Source organism: Vombatus ursinus, unplaced genomic scaffold (assembly GCF_900497805.2).
Source record: "Vombatus ursinus unplaced genomic scaffold, bare-nosed wombat genome assembly UNPS02009573.1, whole genome shotgun sequence".
Lineage (NCBI taxonomy): Eukaryota > Metazoa > Chordata > Mammalia > Diprotodontia > Vombatidae > Vombatus > Vombatus ursinus.
In genome coordinates, this window is record NW_020949351.1 from 16,199,261 (window position 1) to 16,215,395 (window position 16,135).

A 16,135-nucleotide genomic window follows, 5' to 3' on the forward strand; every position below is an offset into this window, starting at 1 on the left:
CATTTTGACTTGAAGTACATAAGCATGTACAAGTAATATTTTTTAAAGGAATTTAGGGGTGACATGTAGGAAGAGATATGAATTTTAATTAGTCGTGATGGTAAAAAAAAATCATAATCTAGTCATGTTCCTAGGGAAGAGTTTTAGTTAGGCTAGTCCTCTGAGAGGAGACCAGGCACATTAAGATTACATTCAAAGCTCTTCTAGCTAGGTGTAAGGTGTTAGAGTTTGTGCACTGCTGGTGAAGCCTTTTTTGAGAACTATCATTACCACAGACATGATGAATCATTAAAGTTGAACTTTTGTGGAAAAACAGACAAAAGGGTTTAGTGCATTGTCCAAATCCCATGTTGTCAGGGGTTTTATTGGGGGGGATAAGGGGGAAGAGGAGGACAAAAAATGAACCAAAGAAATCATGGGTTGGGAGCATAGAATGACAGAGGATAAAGGATGTAGATGTAATATAAAATCACCTTTGAAAGGAGTACTCCCACCAATTTCACCCCAGATCTAGTAGGATTGATATATAGCTATGCCTACATAGGCTAAATGGAAATCTATGTCAATTACCTGGGCAATTTTAACTGAAATAAAATTACTAGAGTGGAAATGTTTTTCTTGTAAGAATAACAAAACAAAAAGAAGAAGAAGAAAAAACAGTGCCACTAATGAAATCCACAATAAAGTAGTTAGTATAAAGTGACTGTAAGAATTGTTCAATTCTCCACTTCAGTGTGTAAATATAATCAATGGGGGTGGGGTAGAAAGAGAGAGAGACAGAGGCTCATTAAAAAAAATCGTATTAAAGAAAACACAAATAATTTTGTTTCCAAAAAGATCTTCAAGACCATTCTGTGCCAACATTATAACTCATTCATAATTGGAAAAGCAAATAATCATAAATTATTCTTTTCTGCAAAAAGAGGGCAGTCAAATACTGGAATATTATTTCCCTGTTGCCCTGCATAATAGGCCCAGTGAGGTAGAATGTAAATCTAGTTTGTTTTAGCAATTTTTTAAAAATTTCACTAGAGGGTCCTCACCACGAAGGGCCATGAGATTCACTACTGATTTTCCTTTTATACTTATCAACTTACTACAATATTGTTATACAAAGTTTAGAGTCTTCAAACTCACTAATTACTTCAGAATAAGATTATCTTCAATGACTAAAAATATTAAGTGAAATAAAGACATGAAGGAAAATGCAAGTCTCCACATTGTGGCCATTTCTTGAGCTCCAAAGATAGTCTTGGATATATGTATATATGTACATATACATGTATGCACGTATATATGTACACACACATGTGCATACACACATAGTATATATTCATATATGTATGTATATGTTTATGTTTGTGTATATGTGTATATATATAGATGTATACATATATATGTATGTATGTACATATATGGTCAATTGTCAATTATCTATATAAATGGATAACATGAAATAGTGGGTAAGGAGAAATAATTTATTTTTAGCCTTGGGAAACAGTAGGCATGTGTGTGTGTGTGTGTGTGTGTGTGTGTGTGTGTTTTCAGTATCATTTTCAGAAATAAACACATTTCTAAATGGTCCTAACCATTTAGAAATAGGAATTTTGGACTATCAACTTGACCATGTTCAAAATGGAAGTGAAAATTCAATCAAGTCTAAATATATGAAGCATAAAAATTAAAATTTAGCACCACTAAGTCAACAAATAATGAGTCCAAAGATAGTTTATTGAGAAAAAAACTTTATTTAATTAACATGTAGTGAGGTAAAAAACAGTGAAATTAATTTTAAAACTTTTCATTGAGTTAAACTAGAAGTTTTACTCAGATCATTGAATATGAAAATTCACTGTTTTTCAACTCAAAAAGTATTTTAAATTAACTTAAAAATTGAATCAAATCAAACTGAGAATTCTCTTTTCCTCTTCAATATCAGAAGTATCAATTTGGGTTTTATAGTCTTCCTGAAATTTCTCACACATGATCAGAAATGTTTACTTTGCTTTATAATAACAAATTAATTTAAGGACAGATACACTATAAACTTTTCAGTGAAGAAAGTGAAAATAAAAGGAAACTTAACAATCCTGTAAAATAGTTACAAGCTATGTTCATTTAAAAATGAAGGGCATCAAGCTAAGGCCAGCAATAAAGAAACCAGTCAAGTTAAATAAGAAAATTAAATTTTACCACAAGTGCCATTTATAAAACATGTGGCATTACATGTGATTTTTTTTGGTCATTCTTGAATGACAAATGCTGAAACAATCTCTCTTCTAGTATATCTCTTTTCATCAAATTCTTAGTTTATTTTTTTAAATTTCCAAGAAATGACATGTTTTCCCAAAGAGTCTTTCTCAGAATTAATATATCCCAGGTATCCCAATAACTTATTTTACTCTCCTAAAAATTTTATTTAGTTTTTTTTTGGTAATATGCATGAAATTAAAGCAAAAAGCTAGAGAAATGCACATAATACATCTATTTCCTTTGTAGTGTCTCTCTTCAATTTGTATGGTTTGAACAAAAAGGAAAAGACAATCTTAGCATGCAGGATTCTGTAGCTCTGAACATTTTAGTGAAAATAAGTTACTTTATTTTCTTCCTCTCATTCCCAATAAAAGGTTATTTATAATGTTTCCCAGATGCCCATCACGCAAATTAATACCCTTTGTTTGTAATTAAACAGGTATTTGTTAAGAGCCTAATTGGGTTTCATTTTGATCTGATGTACATAAGCATCCACTATTAAAGATTTTTTTTTTTGGTGGTGGGGAGTCAGGGGTAAGGTATAGGAAGTGAGGGAAGAAATTCCATAGTAGTAAGTGAGAAGGAATTATTTCTCAAAAATTGTTTCTGTGGTGAATAAAAGGATGAACAGCTTGGAGATTTTTGAGTAGAAAGTAAATGACCAGTTTTCCAGCACATTCTAGACATGATTTATGCTTCAGTTAGGGTTGGGATAAATGACCTATAAGACTATTTATATAGGCTGATGTGTCTAGGATCATGAATGATTCTATTATCATAAAGACATTAAAAAAAGATTTTCCAATTTAAAATGAGTCTTTGGAGGTAAGATGGGCCATCAAAGCACATAATAATCTATTAAAACTTAAGAAATCAAAATGTTTGGGGCATTTATCAAGCCTCAAATAAGGAAGCTTTATAGATTAGAAAAGTAGAAAGATTTCATGAAAATTGTGTATTAATATGTGTAAGAGTGCATTACTTCAGTAAAAGAAAACATTTTTCTAAACTCAAGGTAGGAAATTATTATACATTTTTATGTATCTTTATATAAAAAAATTACAAGTAGCAAGCATATGACACAAGGAAATGGAACAGCAAGAGCAGTAATTGTGAATGCATGCTTTTTACAATGTATCGGATAAAAGGGATAATTTACCAACTCAAATATCCAGTACAGACATGCAAAATATTTTCTCAAACTGTCAATTCAGCCATTTAGCTCGGTGCTAATCCAACAAACATTTTTTTTTATTAACTTGTGTACAAATGGCTAAATATCTGATTTCAACAAACTGTTCCTGAAAATTAGAATCTACTTTTGTATTAAAAAAAAAAGAAATTGAAGAACTGGGAAGTCAAGGTAGGGAATGACAAAACAAATCAGAGTTGTTTTTCTTTTTTTTTCTTATTGCAATCTAATAATTTGACTCAATACTTTTTTGCTGCATTTGATCATGATATAAGAATAGCTGGTTAAAGTCCATAAAACCTCTAGCTGGTGTTTCCATGGTCGATATTTTCACATTTCACTGTAGCATGTTCAAAATCACTCAGGGATGTACTATTTTCAAGCAGTCTATATAATGAAAACAATGTATATACAACACAAGATTCATTTAAATCATTTTGTTTTCCATATATAACACCATATACAAGTATTTAACAAAGACAGAAAACAACATAGAATGAAATAAAACTGACAAGAAAAACAAAGCAGGGAAAGTCTTAATCAGGAACTAATTTCTTCTTCAAGTTTCCAGTAAATCTCAAAATGTATTTAAAAACTAAGGAGCACTTGGTGGCCAGCAACCAAATTACAAAATAAACATATCATTGTGCAGGCGGGATGTCTTGCCGAAGGAATAACAAATGTCTGTAATTCTTAGGTTTGGATAAAGGCAGTGGAATGAATTTAGAAACATGTCCACTTTTCACAATTCACTACAGAATTTTCTTTTCACAGTCCCCATGTTTGTATAAATAGTTCTTCTCTGAAAATAAAACAGAGTTAAAACATTTTCTCCCTATGAAGAAACACAAACATATATATCAATCAATGCATTAATCAGACATTGACATGTATTCAGCTATTTCAGGCAGAGGGTGTTGAAACATTTTGATGAAAAATGATCTGTTGAGCAAATTAAATGGCATATGAAAACAAATCAAAATTGGACCACTGAAATCCAAAATCAAGGTCATCATGGTCCTACATGACAAAATTAATGTGTAAGTGGATAATTGGTACTTTGTAAAATGCCATATTATCCTGATTTCATATACACATATCATATTTTTGGCATTGCATGCTGAACTTTATTTTGGTAAAAATCAAACAACGTATCATGCAAAACATTCATTATCTCTAAATTGACCGGGCTGTGCAGATTTTGTTGATCTGATCTTATGATAGGTATGGAAGCTAAGTGGGCTATTTGTAAAGATGATACAGCACAAATTAACAATCTAATACATATTCTGACATTTTTGGATTTTCCAGGCCCCTGTCTTTCTCCTCATTTGAGGGATAAGATTTGGAGCATTTCAAAGATGATAACATATCCTCCAGCAAAACAAAGAATCAAAATCTTGTCTGTCAATCAGAAATTATTCTAGCTTTTCCACTCAAAGGTTCATATTCGAGAGAGTGACAAGATTAAAATATTTGTAAATTTGATGTTTTGATGTCACACATAAATTTAAGAAAAGCTGTCTTCTTTTATCACAGATAGCCACATGGTTGCATCAATAAGGACATATAACAAGGAGTAATAAATAGCTAATACATTTCCTTAAACCAGCAGACAGCTTAAACAAAACACAACAGAAACAAAATACAACAAATGTATTTTTTTTTGTTATCGAGTATATTTGCTTACCTTGAGTTCTCTTTTTAGACCCTAGTTGTGTTGTATTCAGATTCATGTTTGCTTAGAGACCCAATGAGGCAGAACCTGGAATGTTATGGCTATTTCATTCAACAAAATAATATTTGCATACACACAAAATATATGCATATATACATGTACTTAATTAAAAATACCCCTGAAAAATTTAATCAAAATAAACAAATAGATTTTTGTTGGCATGCAAAAGTCCTTCCAAATTACTAAAGATATATCTTAGACATTAAAAAAAAAGGTATAAATTCATAGGGGAAATAGGAATATTGTATAAAGAAACATAAACCTACATAACTCATGCAAGACAAAACACAAATAAGTACAAAAGATTCAGAGTGCTTAGAATTTGAAAATGTCTTCCTAGCAGTTAATGTTTTTTTCTCATAAACTTTTATTTGTTCTTATTTCCAGGTATTCTAGAAGGTAATAACACAAGAAAAAAATAGCTTATACATTTAAAAAACCCAGCAAATTTTATTGCTTCTTCTTGCTACATTTTTCATAAGTAACTATTTGGCATTCTATCAACACTGCAATTCGGTTTATAGTCTGAATATTTATCTTTATGTTTTCTTTGGACAAGCACTGAGGAAAACAGTTTCTTTTCAATGCAAAACATTATGATGAAATGTCTTGGGGAAAAAAGATAGTTATAAATAACTTTCCATTTAAAAATATGTCAGAAATATGGGTATTTCATCAATAAGTTTAACATGTCTAGTTATTATATTTATTAAAATATATAAAAATACACTGCTTCTGATTAGTGTAGTAAGCAATCTATAGAAATTCCCCTTAAATATGAGGATGCTATGTAATAATATAAAAATATACATCATATAGGTAAGTATAAAGGCATATGTTTACACATTTATCATCTTTAAAAATGGTCTTTGGTTTATTAAAATATATGGATCTGTGGTATATTGTATGTACAATATGTATGTATGCATAAGTATACACACATATGCACTTCATATACTTGCTCTGTGCTATTACATATATGAGTGTTAGGGGAATTATGAATAAGACAGAAAAGAGAGGGGTAAAGAAAAGTAAATTAAGACACTACAATCTCAACTATTAATAGAAAAAAAATGAAAGAAAAGAACACAAACTATTTTGTGAGCAATTAAGTCTTCATGGAATAGTCTTCATCAAAAAAATCTATTGATACTGACCGCTGGACAGATTTATCATGTCTGGACAGCCTGTGACTCGTAGTGGGCACCTCTTCGATTTCATCTATGTCACATGCCTCTGCAGCATCTTGTGAGTAGTTATGCTTCATGACAAGAATATTTCTTCTGTTCATGGGTGGGATGAGGGGCTTGACAGGTTGGGGTGGCATTTCTGCCAAGAGAGGAGCATCTCTTGTGCTGAGGTTACTACGGCTCCCTTTAGTACTAGACAGTTGTGATCCACAGTGATGGTCATGAATGCATTTAGAAGATGACCTCCTCAGTTTATGGTAATTTTCAAAGTCATCAGCCACATCTGCAAAGTCAGCTGTAGCCCCTGTCCCTCTAAGAGTGCATAACTCATAATGAGGAGGCTCAAATACCTCCTGGAATACTGTCTGGTCAAATTCTGCTTTCCTTTGGACAAATTTTTTACGAGGCTGTTTGATCTGTACGATGACAGAAATAATAATGAGGATGATCACAATACAGGAAGTCACCCCAATGACAGTCCCACTGGTATTGGTAAGCTGGTCCAGTAGGTTAGTCTTTCTTTTTTCTGCATGTTGGAGAGAAGTTTAAAAAAATAAAATTAGATATACATTTATAATAATTAAGCAGTTTTATTCTTATTTTCAAAGGCCTAGTTTAGCATGACCCATACTGTCAGGAGGTAAAAAACAAACAAACAAAAACAAACCAAAAAGAACAACAACACATATTGATCCAAACTTGATCAGCAGAAGGGTTCAAGTCTCAGTTATTTTCTCTTCCTCCTTCCCTTTCCCTTATTTCCTTCAAAAAAGATCAGTGAAAGACTCTGTGATTTTGAATTCAGGACTTAAAATATTATTTTAACTCATAACTAAAAAAAAAAGTATCTCCCACCCCTCATACCTCCAAGAAGTCTGAGTACTGATGAAACTACATACTTCTAAATATTTCATTTTTTCCTTCCTATATTCCTATTATTGATAACTAAGAACTATGGAATAGCAAGAAGTTTGTAGCTACTTAAGAATGAATTATTTTTATAGTTGAACTAATACTAGTAACCTGTTCAGAATTATTAGCAATATTCTGAACCAAAAATAAATCCAAAAATTAAAAAAAAGTTTGTTTACAGGTAGAAAAAATCCATATGGATTATTAAATATTTTCTAAGTTTTCTATTTTCATTGAACTTTCAATTACTATCTAAGAGAGGGTTTGGATGGGATACTTGAAGAGGAGGTTGCTTTGTTTTCTATATCTTCACTTCTATCTGTCAGAACCTCTAGCTTCCTTTAACTTTGAGTTTGAGTCACCTCCTATAGAAAGTCTTTCTTCATTTCCTTAGTTGTTAGTACCCTCTCCTTCCTCCTTGAATTATGTACATACTTATTTCTATCTTATCAGTAGTATGTAAGCACCTTGGAGGCGAGAATGCTTTTTTTCCCCTTCATTTTGTCTTTGTATCCCCAGTATATGGTACTCTGTACAAAGATTGTAGGTGCAATTTTTATCATTTTATATTGTATTATATGTTGTATTGTGTTATGTTGTATTGTGTTCTGTTTTGTTGGAATATATGTGATTCAAAAAGTGTGGATTTTCTGAAGAAAGGAGTACAATGGAGAAGAAAAGAGAGGAGAGAAAAGAGGAGAAACTAAAGAATTCAGGGAAGGAGAGGGAGAGAGAAATAGAGAGAAGGGGGTGAGTTCATTGAATAATTGACTACTAAGCTTAATAATTGGTTTATTATTTACTGACTCACTGGAGGAAACCCTGCCCTAGGACATTTATCTATTTCTGTACTTTGGCAACTTTTTGGTTTTGCAATTCTGCCCATTATGTTTGTAGTTGGGATATACACTTCTACATATCCATATGTCTAATACCCAGGATCTCTCAAATATTTTGATATCTTTGGAAATCACAAAGCACACTAGATTTTTTGTTTTGTTTTTTTTGTTTTTTTGTTTTGTTTTTCTCCTAGATGGCAGAGAACGATCTTCCAAAGATGCTTTTAAGTTAGCTACTGGGCACTGAGTCAGTTCCCCAAAATTAAAGTGATATCATTAGGTTCCTGAGATCCCAAAGCTACAACCATCTTACTTCCTCTTCTCTGATCTCTGAACTTACTCATTCTATCATATACTCTCCCTATTGCATGACTATGAAAAAATGGAGGAAATGGGCCTTTCTCGTAATGGAAAAGCCATACTTCTTGTAGTTAATACTTTCTTTCTTTAAAGAATGAATATTGTTTAAAAAGAGAAAAATAGTTCTGCTGCATCTGCTTCAGCTAACTTGGGAATGGAATATCACAATCTTTTGAGTATATGGTTGCTTTTTGAGGTGCATAAAACTTCTGTTCTTTTTTCACCATTTTGCCTTAGCTTTTCAGAGGATTTTGTAGGATTCAGCAGAATTACATGATGTTTCATAATCCATCTGGTTTGCATATTTCTTGATTACTTCTTAAATTGTCTATTCAGCCTTTATAGGAACATACACAAAGTAGATAAAAACAAACAAACAAAAAGTGATGGGCTGATTCAGTTTTCTTGAGAAGTACTGTTATGCAACATAATATAAAGGGAAAAGTACTGGGTTCAAATCTTGGCTTGAACTTTTACTATCTTGGTGAAGTCACTTAATCTATTGGAGTTTCAATGCCCTCACCTGCAATATTCTGATAATCATACTTATGCTATTTATCCCAGAGGGCTGATGTAGGAAAAGTGCTCAGTAAACCTTGAAGTACTATGTGAATGCAACAGATACTCATACAGATGCTAATTCTGAAAGGATACATCAAAGAGAACTTCTTCTTTATACGCACAACCCACACTGCAAATTGCATTCACAGTGATTTTCATTTCAAGAACACATTTATTCAGAAGAATCCATGTCAGATGTGGGTCTCTCATTGACTGCCTGCAGCCATTACTGCTGTTCCTATGGCTGAGGATTTCTGCTTACATTCACAGTAAGTAAGCACCTTAATACGCAATGCTGAACTTTAATCATGAAAGAGTTTTTAACTTGCTTCCCTTTGCTTGCCTATGCTCCTCAGCAAATTGTTTAATGTTGGAGCCTGATAAAACAGTTCATCTGGCACTTCTGAGTAAGCTTAAACATGCTACTTTCAGGACCCAACCAAATCTCCCTGGCTCCAGGGGCAAACCTTTGCCCACGCACAAAATAGGGGGCAATCAGGCAGCCAGTTCACTTAGAAGGGGAGATGAATAACTTGCTTATTGAGTTAAGCAGTCTGAAGCATCAGAAAGCCCAACTGCTCCTCAGAGATGCTCAATCTTTAGTGTTTGTGGACAAGGTCCAATGAAATCAAGCTGAAATTAATGAGAGATGCAGCCATGGATTAAGGAGACTAAAGAGTAATGGGCTACATTAAAGGGTTCATTTTGTGTCTTCATGGCCATAAAGGTTCTGTTAAAGTGAAAATACTTAAAGAATACATATGTGCTACTCTGCACATTAATGAAAATAGAGAACTTCAGAAATTGAACAAAGACAACATAAAATTCTCACTAAGCGCACACACACACGTGCACACACACACACGTGGACACACACACACACACACACACACACACACACACACACACACACCCCTAACCATAAAACATATAGTTTACAAGATTTCCTGCATTATCTATTTAGGAAAATTTGCTTAAGCTGCTCAGAAGCTTGGGATAATCTTTCCTTTATCACTAGGAAAAAGGTGAAAAATTCCAGAGACTCAAGTCTAAGTATTACCTTTACAGTGATTTTCATCCCAAGGATACACACAGTTCTGGAGTCCATTGCAGACCAATGTGTTATTAATACACATATTACTATGGCAGAAAAATGTATTGCCTTCACATGGAGCTAAAATTGTAAAGAAAAGAGATAAAAAAAAAATCAGTGATGTTCAATGATATGCCACTCACGTCTTAGACCTGAGGGGGAAAAAGAGATATGAATGATAATTTGTTGTTAAATTGAGATAAATGATCTGACATGGGTTTTTCATAAGTGTTCAAATGTGGTAATTATTTCTTTTGTTAGAGGCAGAACTGAAATACCTCTAGATAGTCTACAGAAAGTTTTCCACCATGAAAAGATCATTATTGCCTATACAAGAGAATTTACATTGCACACTTTATATGTATTTGCTATGTTTCTTTAAATCTAAATTTAGTTAAGTGTTTAAATTAGAGAATAAAACAATTCTATTTTGGAAATGCAAAAACTAGAAAACATCAGTGAACCTGGATTAGAAGGTGTGAAGAAAATGTGATTTTGATATATTACATAAGTTACATCAATGTGATCACTATGTTAAGAAATTAACCCACTTCATATATGCCTTATGCATGATATTGTCCTCATGTATACTTTTCTATAACTCATAAATAATAATAAACTAGCTCTGTTAGAAATTTACTCTAAGCATGAAGAAAAAGTTTGGGACTTAGTTGTACACATACTTAATTGTACAAGTTGTACAAGTGAAAGTCAAAGTCCTCAAGTGTTAACATTTCCTTAAGATAATCTTTATGTTATCAGAATTTAATTTTTCTTTTCCCATCATTAAAGTTATGACAGACACCATTGTATAGCAGATAGCATGGACTGTGTGTTGGACTCGGAGTCAGGAAAACCTGGATTCATTTCCTTACTTCTGACATTTTCTACTTTTAACAATAGGTAAGAAACTTAACTAGTCTGAGCAGCTAGCATTTATCTAAGTCATCACTTCTTAAACTGTGGGGTCAGTTTAAGAATTGCTGAAGGGGTCGTGACTAGAAAGAGTTTAAGAATCTCTATTCTAAGTTATAAGTATCATCTAAGTTTTCAACAGGTTGAAAAATCAGTTTTTTATGTAAAGTACTATAATATTTAAGATTTACATGCTATTATCTAGATTAGGAAAAGTTTACTGGTTAGCATTGACTAGTTTCTTTTTTAACTTTCAATTTTCTCTATCAATCTCCTTTGACATCTTTATCTTTTCCCATTTTAATTACTCATTCCCTTCTACGTACATACATACTCAGGTCTCATCTTAACATAATTCTCTCCTAATGACATCTTAAGAGATCAATACAATGCCCTCATTTTGGTCCTGATTTTACTTGAAATTTCTGTAGCAATTATCATCAACTGTCACCTTTACCTGATATTTTTTTCAGCACTTGGGTTCTTTGACAACTCCATTTTGAATTCTTTCTAACTCTTTTGACAATTCTTTCTTTGTTTCTTTCATTAGCTTCTCTTCTTTATCACATCCCAAAAGGTAGCGAAAATAACTTAAAGTTTTATCCTTTCCCTTCCTCTCTATTCCCTTATTCTCCTCTTTCCTTATTTCCCCTCTGTTTCATTACAATGTGAGCTCTTAGAGGGCAGGTACTGTATATTTGTCTTTCTTTGCAGTATTTGCAGATCTTAGCACATACATACATAGTAACCATTTAATAAATTATTGTTCAGTAACTCTTCTTCCCTGCCCTTCTCTTTCCCTCTCCCTACTCCTCGATCCTCCCTTCTTTTCTCTTCTCTCCTCTCCCCATTTGTAATCTCACTCTGTTCAACTTCCATTAACACTGATAGTCAGCTAATTCTTAAATCTATATCTATAGCTACAACATCTCCTATGAGCTCCAGTCCTTTATTTGCAACTATTTGCTGGACATCTCTACTTAGTTGTCTCACTAGCACCTCAAATTCAAGATGTGCATAACCAAACTCATGTTCTTTGCTGCCTAGTAAAGTGCCTTCTGTATCAAAGAAACAAGTTTTGAATTCTGTGCTCAAATCTTTCCCTTTTTCTAACTTCTTTTAATCTGTTGACAAAAGCATTATTGTTAGGAACCTACCTGCTTAGTTATAATTGGCAATATCATAAGTATTGACTTATGGCTCATGGCTTTTTAGTTATTTGAAATAGGGTATATAATTAACTAGCTGCATATATATATATATATATATATATAACTAACTAGTCCCTCCCAAACTTCACTCCTACCACAACAATCTGTCTTATAAAATGAGGCTGCAGTGGATCATGTGACTGGAATGCAGAAGTTAATTTCTGTTAACAAAGACTTTTTTGGTTGAAAGTTTATCTGCCCTGCCTCCATGCCTATCAGAAATGAAAATGAAAAAACTATATTATATATTACATATTATATATTATATATTATATATATATATTATTAACTCATCATTCCACTGAAACTGCTCTTTTCAAAGTTACTAATAATCTCTTAGTTGACAAATCTAATGTCATTTTCTCCATTCTCATTCTCCTTGACTTCTCTGTAGCCTTTGACACTGTTAATCACCCTCTCCTCCGTGATACTATTTTCTCTCTAGGTTTTTAGGACACTCTACTCTCCCGGTTCTCCTCATTTCTATTTGACAATTCTTCAGTTTCCTTTGTTCAATACTCATACATAAAAATACCCTCTAAAAGTATAAGTTTCCCTCAGGATTCTGTCTTGAGGAATCTTCTCTTCTCCCTCTAAACTACCTCATTTGGTGAACTCATTAGCTCCAACAGATTTAATTACATCTCTATAGAGATTTGAGAATCTCTATATTCTCAAATTTCCCCAATCTTGAATCTTCAACTATTTTTAAGACTTTTCAGGCATTTAGAACTGGATGTCTAGTATATATCTTGACCAAAATATGTTAAAAAAAAAAAAACTGAACTCTTTATCTTTCCACTTAAACCTCCCTCCCCAGATCTTTCCTATTATTATAGAGGGCAATACAATCCTCCCAGGCTGTCAGGCTCCCAATCTAAGAATTTTCCTCTTCTCTTCATGATCTCTCAGCCCTTTATATCTAATCTATTGACAAGTCCTTAACTTTCTAACATATATCTCAAATGTGCCCCTTCCCTCCTCTGATACTGCCTCCAATCAAGTGCAGGCCCTCATCCCCTCATTGCTGGGTTATTGTAATAGCCACCAGGTAGGTATGCTTGCCTTAAGTCTCTTCTCCTTCCAATCCATTCTCTATTTAGTCAATAAAGTGATTTTTTAAATGCAATTTAAAAACACCCCCAACACAATAAATTCCAGTGGCTCCCTATTATCTCCAGGATCAAATACAAAAAAGTTTTGTTTTACATTTAAAGTACTTCATAACTTAGCCTTCTCCCACCTTTCCAATCTTGTTACACCTTACTCCCTGCTAGGAACTCTTTTATCCAGTGCTATTCACCTTCTAGTTATTCTACAAACAAGGTACTGCATAAGCTTTGTGCATTTTCTCTGGCTGACCCCCATGCCTGTAATGCTCTCATTTCTCTGCTCCAAGTGCCAACCTCCTTGTCATCCTTTAGATTCCAAATAAAATTACCTTCTACAGCACGCTTTCCCCAACCACCCCTTAATTCCAGTGTCTCCCTTTTCTTAAGAATTTCCTATTCATCCTGTATATAGCTTGCTTTGTACATATTTGTTTGCATGTCATCTTCCCAATTAGATGGGAAAGTTCTTGAGGTCAGGGGACTGTCTTTTGCCTTTTTTTTTTGGTAATCCCTGTGGTTAGCACAGTGCCTGGAACATGTTGGTGCTTATTAAATTGTGACTGATTAATTGAAGAGGAATAGACTAAGTAAAAGGGGCAGATAGTTACAAGCCTGAGGGAGGCCATGACCAAGAAGACTTAAATGTAGATGAAAAGAGGGAGAAAAAAAAGGCTATATAGCATCAACAAAATACTATATGTTGAGCTGTAAGGTATAGGAATTGGATAATTAGTTCCTAGTAAGGGTCAGAGAATTAGCATAGAGGATGGCTATTGTTGTGATGATAGATAGTCTTACATGTGTAGTATACTTTAGGAAATATATTTCAAAAAATTCAGAGGTAGGCTAGGTAACATGTCATGGACTGGGGCTATCCACCTGCTGCTCAATGAATCTAAAGAAAATCACAAAGCTATGCTGACTGGATGCACTTCAAACTTATGTTACAAAAACTTAATTAGGTTCTCACAAAAGAACGGCAATCCTTTTTACATTTCCCTAATTCATTCCATTATTCCATTGTTGTAAGAAAATGTGTTTAGACCACCATGAAGTCTCTTCTTAAGGGAGGATGTAGTTAATAAAATCTATGCCTGGAAACCAGTGCTATAACATTAGGCCATGGGAAAATACTGACAGTAATATTTTAGGGTCAATACAGTATTTCCAAAATAATATCTTGCCAAATACCAGTTTATCTCACCTCCCACCTCTGCACTTGTGTACCTCAAAAATTCCCTTTGTGCCCTGAACCTTGACATACAATTCAGCCAGCTCCAGGTGGCCACCAAGATCAGGGTTTAAGTATCTTACTCTTAGAAAGGTACTTTGGAGTATATCTCTTGTGCCTGGTAGTGTATATCTCCTCCCTGGGAAAATATCTCTACTCCCTGGAAGCATGCTGCTCATGTGGAAACAAGCCTTAGTACCTGAATGGAATACTTGAGTGTACCAGAGTCTCAGTGATCTCCAGTGAAATGCCACCTTTAAGTGATTTTTATTCCATGTTAATACATTTATGTATGACATATATTATTTCCACTCTTCTCTTATTTGTTAATAAAATTTGAATATTGAACTGGCCTTCACTGTTATGACATATTAATCATAACAACGGGACTCATTAAGAGACTTGTTTTTCCTGACAACTCTGATTGGCCAATGGACCTTGCCTCAGACATATATCTGGTCCTCAGACAGGAATTTTCCTTTTTTAACAATTGTACCTCTGGTAGAGTCTTGGGCACTATAAGCCCAGTCCTAGAAAGTGAGGGTTAAAAGGGGAACTTCTGTGCTTCCAAGAGTGACTCCCACTAGAAAACTGTCACAAGACATCCATTTACTAGAGTGGCTATTCCAAATCTTTTTGTCCCTCCTCAGGCCTTTCATAGTACCTTCTTTCCCCTACTGTATTAGCTGAGGACCTAGTCTTCACTGCAAATATCAAGGCCATTCAACTACAGCTTTGTCTTCTCCCCTCTTATAATTACTCAGTTATCTTCCTCCACTATCGCCTACATCATTTGTCTCCCACAAAGAAATGTCCCTCCTCCTTCCCAAGGGTAACCTCTCTACATGCACCTTTGATCCCATTCAATCCTGTCTTTCCAAATTGATTACCCCTTATATCATTTCTCTCACTAATTTTTAGTCTCTCCCTTTCTACTGACTGTTCACTGCTATTTATAATTATTCCCGTGCCATCCCTCACCCTATAAAACAAAACAAACAAAAATCTACTTAATTGGACCATATCCTATATTTCATCTCTTTTTCATGTATCAACTCCCTGAAAAAGCTATATATAATCAGTTGCTATATTATCTTTCCTTGTTACTTTATCATTACATATATGTAGTTTGACTTTCAACCTCATCTTTCTTAGTCAGTATTCTTATTTTATTTTTCCCCAGTTACACGTAAAAACGATTTTTAACATTCATTTTAAAACTTTGAGTCCCAAATTCTCTTCCTTCCTCCCTCCCCATAACAACTCACTGAGAAGGCAAGCAATTTGATATAGGTTGTACATGTATAGCCATGCAAAACACTTCCATAATAGTTATGTTGTAAAAGAAAGCATAGACAAAAAAAAAAAAAAAACTTCAAGAAAAATAAAGTAAAAAAAAAAATGCTGCAATCTGTAATCAGACATCATCAGTTCTTTCTCTGGGGATGGATAGCATTTTTCATCATAAGTCCTTTAGAATTATCTTAGATCATTGTATTGCTGAGAATAGCTAAGTCATTCGCAGCTT

General features: G+C 33.5%; 1 protein-coding gene across 1 annotated transcript in view; it reads right to left on the reverse strand.

The window, feature by feature from the left end:
- Window positions 1-4,197: 4,197 nt before the first annotated feature.
- Window positions 4,198-16,135, reverse strand: part of NETO1 (neuropilin and tolloid like 1) — a 194,458-nt gene continuing 182,520 nt past the window's right edge. Inside the window, exons 8-11 of the mRNA XM_027852437.1 lie at window positions 10,106-10,219; window positions 6,341-6,899; window positions 5,136-5,210; window positions 4,198-4,280 (exon numbers count right to left, since the gene is read on the reverse strand). Coding sequence (XP_027708238.1) covers window positions 5,150-5,210; window positions 6,341-6,899; window positions 10,106-10,219 — 734 coding nt within the window. The 3' untranslated portion in view covers window positions 4,198-4,280; window positions 5,136-5,149. The remainder of the gene's footprint in view (window positions 4,281-5,135; window positions 5,211-6,340; window positions 6,900-10,105; window positions 10,220-16,135) is intronic.